Genomic DNA, 10,274 nt, shown 5'->3' on the forward strand with positions numbered 1-10,274 from the left:
GTTGCCGCCCTCTCCCTGTTCAACGCGGTAATGTCGGTAAAGTCCCTCTTCTTGGCCGTCTTCCGTGTCTCCATGTCGTAAAAGGGGCAGGGCGACGCCTCTAAAGCAGGAATATATCGGGGCGTGACATTTAAATGACGCTCGTTTTCAGCCGCCGGATTTATCACCACCACGCCGGTTCTACGCCGAAATCAGCAGCGTACACACTTTTAGTAAATCACACGTGACACTTGCCGTACACTGATATTTACACCAGAATCTACACCAGATCCTGCGCAAGTTTGATAAATGAGGGCCTGTGTGTGCAGCCAAGGGATGCGCGTGAATGTGGTGACGTAGGGACGAGGGCGGGGACTGCTAACTCCATCAGCTGACAGGAAGTTAGCCAAAACCACCGGATCGCTTACTTCTGCTTTAATAGTTCAAACTAAAACAACATGTTATTTCTACACTAATGAATCAGCAATAATAATCCAATAATAAAGTATTTAAAAGTAAGACCCCCAAAGTTCTTACTCACACTTACCTAAACAGTCTAAATACTTGAATCACCACTGTGAAATGAAATAATGTAATAATGTAAAATGTTCATATAATTTATTGTACTACATTACTAGTTAAAACTTCCTTTCGCTGAGGAGGAATTGCTACAGTGAATATGTTACAACTCACAGCAACTCAGCATGTTACCTGGCCCATCTGTCTAACTCTGGACTCCCTGAAACAATTAACTATAACCTCCTATACCAACTCTACCCACTTTAAGACAGGCCAGCAGCGGCCTGGTTAACACATCCACATCTACTCTTCTATTCAACAAGATGAAGCCTATAATGAACGGCTCATCTCACAATAAATGGATAGTTCACCCAAAATTCAAATTTCACTCATTATCTACTCACCCTCATGTCGACTAAGAGCTGTGAGAATTTTCAGAGTCCTCCGTTCCTTCTCTGAGTTACGGGGGGGTCTGTGCAGCAGTATTTGTCCATATAATGGTTGTCAATGGATACCAACTTTCTTCATCCAAAAAGACACACCAAAAAACATCCAAATACCTCCATACTGCTCGTTTGTAATGTCCCTCTTGTATTGAAGCCCCGACATAGAAATTGTTCCGAAAAAAATTAAATAAGTCTATATTTTAAGCTTGTTTGTAGCGGAAGCTCCCAGTGTCTCAGTTCACTGCTCTTCCTGTGTCAGTGCACTGACCGACGGAACAATTTCTCATGTCGGGGCTTCAATACAAGAGGGACATTACAGACGAGCAGTATGGAGGTAATTTGGATGTTTTTTGGCGTGTCTCTTTGAAGTTGGTATCCACGGAGGACTCTGAAACTTCTCCCAGCTCTTAGTCAACATGAGGGTGAGTAGATAATGAGTGAAATTTGAATTTTGGGTGAACTATCCCTTTAAGAAATTCAAATTGCCACAGGTTAACTATGTAATCATCATGTCATCATGTATCTTGCAGGCCAACAAGTGCTTACACACAAAATATGCACTCAAGATGAAAACAGCTGACACAGCAACATGTGGGCAGAAGTAACAACATTAAATAGACCATTGATGAGCATGTGTATCAATAATCAATCACTTTGATGAGTCAGTGAAATAAACAGTATACTTCCTCTGCCAGCTGAAATAATGAATTCCTAATGGGGTTCATTTATATTATCAATAACCTGATCAGGCTGATACTTGTGTGAGAACATTTTATCATTTGAATCCTACACAAGGACTAAACTGAGTTGATGAGTTTGAACAAAAGGTCATGAATTAAGATCCTCCTGTAGCTTTGCTCCAAATAGTGATCACAATAAATAAATTATGAAGGAAATGCTCTTGAAATTAAATTGAAATCTTTTCTTCTTTTTTTGATGTCACCCTTTTGGAGCTTCAGTGGGCCCATTTGGTTTAGAGGACCTTTCTTTTATTTTTCATTGCATAATTGGAAAAGTATTCAGCATGAGAAAATAGATGAACGATTATGAAGGAGGACATGACATAATTATCCAAAGTAAACGCAAATTAAACTTTGAAATGTTGGTAATCATCCATCCATCCATCCATAATAAGGTTAAAGAACTAGGGACTGGATAAAGTTTAACATTGAACATGTTCGAGTAAGAATAAAAAAAAAAACTGTCACAGTGGCTGGGAGTTCAAGGTAAGGTTTTCAAACGGGGTCAGAAGTTTGAGAAGCTATTGAACTGCTTTTGCTTGGAAAATAATTGAATTATCAAATGATGTTTTTACTCGACGAATATAAGATCATAATAAATGTTTAATTCACGATTTTATCAGAAATGATCTCTAGTTGCAGCGTCAATTACATTCATTGAACAAAAACAAGCTAATACAACTCCTGTAGTCTACAACAAACAAAACATATACTTTACATTATTTGGTCAATTTTAAGACTTAAAATAACATCTACTGAAATGCAACACTTCAAAAACATCCTAATTAATCTGACAGACTAATTCATAGCTGCTCAAACCAGATTTCTCTTGGTGCTTTTATTAAAACACAGTTCCCCTGTGTCTTTGGCTTGACCTGTGTTTAACCTGGATTCTGGTAGCTGTAGTCTGGACAGACCTTCTGAACCAGCCTGTAGTCTGTGCTGTAGAAAGACACGTAGATGCAGATGACCTGGAAGGGTTTGGAGCACATCCAGGTGACATGGCTCTGAGTCTGCTCCTGAGCACACGTCTTGGATGGATCGTAGTTACACAGAATCACCTTCTTGTTGCGCTCGGTTTTCTCGTAGTCCACCCTGCAGTTGAATGTCTTTGAGTCCTTGGGGTTGATGACACTCTGGCGCTCCAAGTCGAATTCCACCTCTTTCATTGGTGGGACGAGGCTGACGGAGACGTTGCCCACACCGGTGGAGTTGTGGCGGAAATACACTCCAAGAGAGCCGTTCCCATGATCCACGATCTTACCCATTATCAGCAAATTCAGTTTGACTGTCTTGATGTTTGAGTAAAAGTCTCCCCAACTGAACGTCCTGGACAGTTTTGAAGCTCCATGAACTTTCATGATCGGCCGAAGCCTGATCTTCAAGGACGGGTTGGAGGGGGATTGGGAGTTCCCCCCGAGTATTTCCCTAAGTCCCTGTTTGGAATGAGGACTGAGGGGGCTGATGGGTAGTTTGCTGTTTTGAATCAGACTCCTCGTTTGAAATGCCCAGTTCTTCTGTGAAGAAGGTTCTTGATCGTTGTTGACTTCAGATGATGCCCTCGTAGCAAAGATTATGTCACCATGACAATTTTGCCCAAGAACCAACTAGACAGAAAACCAAGGGAGAAATTAGTCATTGGGTATAAGTGGGGGTATACTAATAAGAGAAATAGAGCAGAAATACTAAACACATCCCTAAAATAAAAACAAACACTAAATCCCACATAAATAATTTCCAAAATTATACATAACAAAGAAGAGGTGAAACAATAAATGGAAAATACTGAAGAACTGTAAGTTTTGATCTAAAATTTTGTTTGATTTTAGAAATGTGGCCAAAAAAAGTTTCTCAGAATCAAAGAATTGTTGTGAGTAATATTAGCTTTTAATATATTTTCACAATTTTCATGTAAATATCTTGTAGGCAATCTAACGGTACATACTATCATAGCTTTATCTCTAAAAATGCACCATATTTTGATTTGTGTAAAATTTAATTAAGCTGTTAAATAACTACAAACTAAGCCTCAAAAGGCAAAGACAAATTGTCTGTGTGAAACGTCGTATCTCACAACACAAGCATTGAAATGCTTTTCTCTCCTTGTTCAGTTTTTACATGCATCACATTAGAATTCAATGATTCCAGTTTTTTTTTTTTACTTACCAAACAAATGGTTCCTTTCAGAAGTATCCAGACAAAGCAATGACTGGTGAGCAGCATCTCCATGTTTCATGAAATCCTATCAGAAGATCCATCCACTCTGCCTGAAGTTCATTCAGGCTCCATGCTGAACGGCTGCAGCCTCATTAAACACAGTAAAACCTGTGCTGCAGCCTCAACTCCCAGCACACACACTGGGAGGCTTTCTCACATCTGAAGACTTTTAACACTCGGTTTTGCTGTGTCTACACTCTCTCTCAGCCCCCCACCCCCTCTCTCTTTTATGCACCCTCCTGCCCAGCCACACACACACACACACACACACACACACACACACACACACACACACACACACACACACACACACACACACACACACACACACACACACACTGTATCTCATGCTGGTAGTCCTCCTTTTGTTTTCTGTCACTAAAAATGATTTTGCATAATTGTCTGGGTGATGAGAACATTGATTATCACTTGATTAAATGACAATATTTTTCTTTAATTGGGTTTTAGAGGCAAACAAGACAGTGTAATACTGCCATCTTGTGGTAAGATTATGAGGTTCAGTCAATTTAGAAATGATCAGTTTAAAGTCATAGTCCGCCTATCAGCTCTTTGGATCAGCTGTGTGTGGAAGAGGTGGAGGGATGCAGTGTGTCTGTGTGGAGGAGTGCGTTGGTTTGTTCCCGACAAACAAACTTTTTTTCAACCAGCTGATGCATTGTCAGTTTTTACTTAATATCCCCTTGAACTGGTGTATTATTTTGAGACAGGACTTCTCGTAGGCGGCAAAAATATGCTGAGTAATTATCCCCTCATTCACAACCGTGTACTGCCTGTGTCTCGGTGCAGCGCTGGTGTTTCTCAGTGGGGGGGGGGGACTTTTCTACTGCAGATATTATACATAGTGGCCATTTGTACCTCATACAACCCCACTTCAAAAAAGCTGAACTATCCCTTTAAGTTTAGGTCTTAGCTGCTGCTGTCTGATTATACTGGTACGCTCATTTAAAGCATTACAGTACCACAAGTTAATGCACATATTCCAACCAATTCTTTTCCACAGCATCAAACTCGTTTGACTAAAGAATAACAGCAACAGAAACCATATCTGTAACTGTAACTGTATCAATCTTACTTTTCTTTTGGTTATAAAAGAGTCTCATGTTAATGTGGATGAATCTACGTTACCCACACTTGTTAATGGCTCCATTTTCGATAAATATATAGTTTTTTCTTTACAGTTATTTTGTTATTATTATTTAGTGGTCGGCTCACCCAGCATTTCCTACTTTCGGTTTTGCGGGCGCTGCCTGGCGGGTCATGGGAATAACGTCGCCGAATCGCCGTTTATGGGCGGAACTACGACGGTATCTGATCGTCTTCCAACCTCTGACTTTCATTCTTGATTAATGAAAACATTCTTGGCAAATGTTTTTGCTTTCATCAGTGTAAAAAAAACTCTTCGCTTTCCAAAACTCCTCGTAGTCCCTTTAGTGGAGTAGATAACAGAAAAATCATGCAAATTATGATACAAGCATGACATTTGGTTTGGTTGTTCTCTAGGGCCTATTGATGAAATCTGTCCGATTGGATATGTGAAAATCCAAGATGGCGGCCATTTTTCAAGATGATAGCCAAATTAGCCCCCCGAAGTTCCTTTTTTTCATAGCAATGTGTGTAGTTGAGTAATTTGAATGACATTAGTGATACATTGTATTGTATTTGTATACAGACACATAGATGGCATTATTAATGGAAAAGGAGAAAAAAAAGCAGAAGTAAGCGGAATGTTTGTGTTAATATAAGTCTTAAATAGTTCTATCTTCCGACAGCAATCACTTACATAGAGTGTTTGGTCTGAAACACGGGTCTGTCAGTCACTCTGCTCTGCTGTAAGCCGAGGAGAAAACTTTCCTTGTATCCAATGAGGAGAGAGAACGGCATAAAGGGGCGGCCCTCTCTGTGTGTGCAGCCAAGGGATGCGCGTGAATGTGGTGACGTAGGGACGAGGGCGGGGACTGCTAACTCCATCGGCAAGCCTATTTTAGATGAATATCTCAAAACATGCGGAAATAAAACTACACAATGTAGATGTCCGTGGGTGATAGAACCAACCCTGTACAAAAAGATCCTAAAAATATCAAACATGTGGGACTGAAAGTGATAACTCCCAAAGAAAGAGCTAGTGACATGTCCCGAGAAATTAAGACTGAAGAGTAAAGTGTTGCACAATGATAAAACAAGAATTTTATTTAATAATACAAAGACAAATAATTGTGCAGGAGATGAAAAGAAGCCCAAAGGCCTTATATAAAATCCTCCCCCTCAATACAAAATCACTAAAACAAATCAACCAATAGAAAAAGAAAAAGAAAAGAAAAGCAAAAAAGAGAAGAAACAAAGAAAAAACACAATAAACAAACAGAAAATATCCATAAAATTACAATACAATACAATAATTACAATACAATACAATATTATCCAATATGCAAAAAACGCCTCGTCGCGGCATCGTGTCGTGCAACGAGCCCGTCCAAACAACAACATTTCTTTAACTATTTCATTTTCTCGTCGACCATGGCTGAAATAACCACAGTCGCTGCACTGTTCCTGTCCCTGTATATGGGAGAGGAACAGCGGTGAGGGTCTCTGGCCACAGCGGAGACAGCTCCGTGACACTACTGTGTGACTGACCGCCTGTTGAGTGCTTTGGGACGGGGCGGCCAGCTCGCAGCGCCCGCTGGTTGAAAACAGCAGTGATAACGTGCTTTCAGGTCCTAATTGATACCAGAAACGTTTGTAACAGCACCGGAAAAGCAACAGTGAAGAGCTGTGGCTTTGCTGCAGCTAATGGGGATCTGAATAATAAACTAAACTAAACCAGATAACTTCTAACGGGGTGTTCCCACCAAACGTGATGACGCTTCATCGCGCGTCGAGATTACATGTAAAGTCAATGCAAACACGCGATTAGACGATTCATCGCGCGAGTTGAAATAACTGAACTTTTGCGGCGAGTTCGCGTGAAGACGCGCCGCGACAGCCTATCAGCTTTGAGATCGTCACCGACGTGCTGACGTACGGACGTACTGGTGTTCCCTTGGCAGTTTAGTCAGAGCGAGTCTCTTGACAATATTAGAAGTTATCTGGTTTAGTTTAGTTTATTATTCAGATCCCCATTAGCTGCAGCAAAGCCACAGCTCTTCAGTGTTGCTTTTCCGGTGCTGTTACAAACGTTTCTGGTTTGGAGATTCGGACCTGAAAGCCCGTTATCACTGCTGTTTTCAACCAGCGGGCGCTGCGAGCCGCCGCCCCGTCCCAAAGCACTCAACAGGCGGTCAGTCACACAGTAGTGTCACGGAGCTGTCTCCGCTGTGGCCAGAGACCCTCACCGCTGTTCCTCTCCCATATACAGGGACAGGAACAGTGCAGCGACGGTGGTTATCTCAGCCATGGTCGACGAGGCGTTTTTTGCATATTGGACCCGCGTCATAACTGGAGCGTCTAGCGCAACGCGATTTCATCGCGTCCATCGCGTTTGGTGGGAACACGCCGTAATATTGTCAAGAGACTCGCTCTGACTAAACTGCCAAGGGAACACCAGTACGTCCGTACGTCAGCACGTCGGTGACTATCTCAAAGCTGATAGGCTGTCGCGGCGCGTCTTCACGCGAACTCGCCGCAAAAGTTCAATTATTTCAACTCGCACGATGAAGCGTCATCGCGCCGGGTGGCGCGATGGAAGCGATTTTTCGCGGCCAACTCGTCCATCGCATCGCTCGGCGCGATGACGCGTCTAATCGCGTCTTTGCATTGACTTCACATGTAATCTCGACGCGCGATGAAGCGCGTTTGGTGGGAACACGCCGTAACGCCTGGGATCCACTGGCGTCAATGCGATTTCTCGCCGGACGCGACGCCTCCAAAAAAACGGACGCTTCGGTAGGCGGGAACACAGATCGGCGAGTTAACGGACAGTGGACAAGCAGACCCCCGCCCCCCCGAGCTGTTCTCTATCTCGCTCCCCATTGGACAGTGACCCTGCGTCGGACGGATTCATTTGCATAAAGTTGAGCTGCGGTCAACTTTTCGACGCGCCGCAACTGCTCGAACGGACGCGCCGCCTACCCAGAATTTGCGTGCGCGTCATTAACGGTTTGACGCGTCCCATAGAAAATGAACAGGCAGCCGTGTCGCGGCGGACGCAACAAACGCCAGTGGATCCCAGGCGTAATGTGACTCCAGATGTAAAAAATCTCGGACAAAAGAAAAAAAAAATCAGAGAAATAACGCTACACTTCAACAATGGAGACACCAGGCAGTTGTTTTTTTAGTTTTTAAAGGTGCTTGAGGCAAGATCGAGGAATAAAACTCACTAGCGATACAACGGCCGTAGCGGCCGTCAGGGTTACTGCAGCCATCAGCCAAGCTGGTGCAGGAGCGCGCGTCAACTCTCCACAGCAGTGCAGCTGATGCTGTGACAGTGACACTGTGGCTGAATTGGAAACGGCATAACGTTACTATACCAGTGTTTTACATTAATCAGCCGCCACAGTTTCGTTTGGGTCCGCCGCAGCAGTCTCTCACAGAAAAAAAGAACATTTTTCACTATCTCTCATCTCTGCCAGTCAGCCCCTCTACCTGCTGTCTCACGACACAGGTCACACAGACACACACACAGACACACACAGACACACACACACACACCGCCTGGCTGTTAATGAACAGTAAATGCGCCATGCCGCGCTCATTGTACAGTGCTCAATTTACCGCGACACCGGGAGGTTGACCGCCCGGGCATCAGGTCAGCACCGGCCGCCGCCGCCGCCTCTGTGAGCCGCTGGTGCCGCTCGGCTGCTCTAGAAGAATTTCCTTACAGGCGTTGTTTGGATAAACTGACCACGGATGAATCAATCGGCTCATTATAAAACTATATATTTATTTATTGAAGTAGCCTAAATATGGTGATTTTTGTACGTACAGCCCCAAGGCTGCGCTGCTCACACACACCTGAATCCTCACTTTTCATTCATGAAAGTATCCGACTGCCACAGTGCCACTGTTAGAGATTTCATCCAGCATTTATCTCCTCAAAACAATTAAACCAGCTGGCAGAAAACCTCTAAAAACCTGTGGGGAAGTTACTCGTCTCGTTTTCTTCCCAGGGAGGAGGAGGACAGAGGCTGCCCGGCCGATGAGCTCAGCTCCCCGGCTGCAGCCTCTGTGACGAGCCGCTGCTGCTGCTGCATGTGTGGCTCTGCACTCCTCCGAAAAATGTCGGAGCAAATCTAGTACTTACAGACGTTATTTGGATAAACTGACAACAGATTGGGAATCTAAACCGTCACTTTCTCGCATGAAAAAATATTAAAATGTAAGAAAGTAATGTTATTTCTCTACTCGCTGCTCACATAACTGTTCAGGCTGCAAGACATCCGCCGACCGCTGGTCGCAAGCGGAGGAAAGCCGAAGCTGTCGAGGACGCGCATGCAGCGCCATTTGACGTCACATCCGCGGACAGCGCGGGAAATTCGGACCCAGAACTGCAGTGCATTATGCAGCACACAGCCTGTTCAAGGCAACGGAGAGATACGCGAGTGGGCTCATTCTTTTTGGTTTTTAACTATTCATCGCCCATCAGCAGTAAAAAACTTAAAACGCATGTGCATTTCTTGCCTCATGAACCTTTAATGCAAAGAGTTGATGTTATTTATTTAAATATTTTTTTAGGCTATAATTATAGCCTAATAATTATTATTTTTTGTGGTTGATTGAACAGTATTTCAAGAGTGCCTTTCTGTAAGACTCTGCTATAGGTGTTTAAATACAGTATGTTACATAAATGTCTTATAATAACAAATGTTTATGATAATATTTTCAAATTTCCAGTCAACTTTTAACATTGATCTTAAGGCCTTATGGAATCACGCCTTCTAAATGCTACTGCTCCATTAATTAATCTGTTACCTACAGGGCCCTGCCATCAGTTATGGTCAGGGTCAGGCCCCTGTCACAAAAAAACACGCTTGGGCATCGGCGGCCCGCCGATGGGCCGCCGGTGCCACCCTACCACCGGGCTTAACAAATTTTCTGGGGGAAACCCTGAGCATGGTCAACAGTGTCAAACGCTTTTGAGACATCCAAGAAAATTCCAATAGCAAACATATTTTTGTCCAGAGCAGTAGAAATTTTATCAATAAGTTGCAAAAGAGCCATATATATTGCATGCTTTTTGCGAAAGCCATATTGGTGTTTGTACAATATGTTATTAATATTGAGGTGTGTAATAACTCTTGTATAAACTAACTTTTCCAGGACCTTGGAAAAGCAAGGTAAAATAGAAATTGGTCTATAATGGTTAAAAACACTGGGTCACCTTATTTAAAAAGAGGTAAGACCTTTGCCACTTTGAGAT

General features: G+C 43.1%; 1 protein-coding gene across 1 annotated transcript; it reads right to left on the reverse strand.

Annotated features, from left to right (window-relative positions):
• Positions 1-2,565: 2,565 nt before the first annotated feature.
• On the reverse strand, positions 2,566-3,913 carry LOC311002537 (neurexophilin-1-like; the record flags this gene model as incomplete). Its single annotated transcript, XM_083993931.1, has 2 exons — positions 2,566-3,291; positions 3,851-3,913. 2 exons carry the CDS (start codon positions 3,911-3,913, stop codon positions 2,566-2,568), a joined length of 789 nt encoding a protein of 262 aa, XP_083850057.1.
• Between the last annotated feature and the right edge of the window lie 6,361 nt (positions 3,914-10,274).

The sequence above is a fragment of the Trachurus trachurus genome (genome assembly GCF_905171665.1).
Source record: "Trachurus trachurus genome assembly, chromosome: 19".
Taxonomy (NCBI): domain Eukaryota; kingdom Metazoa; phylum Chordata; class Actinopteri; order Carangiformes; family Carangidae; genus Trachurus; species Trachurus trachurus.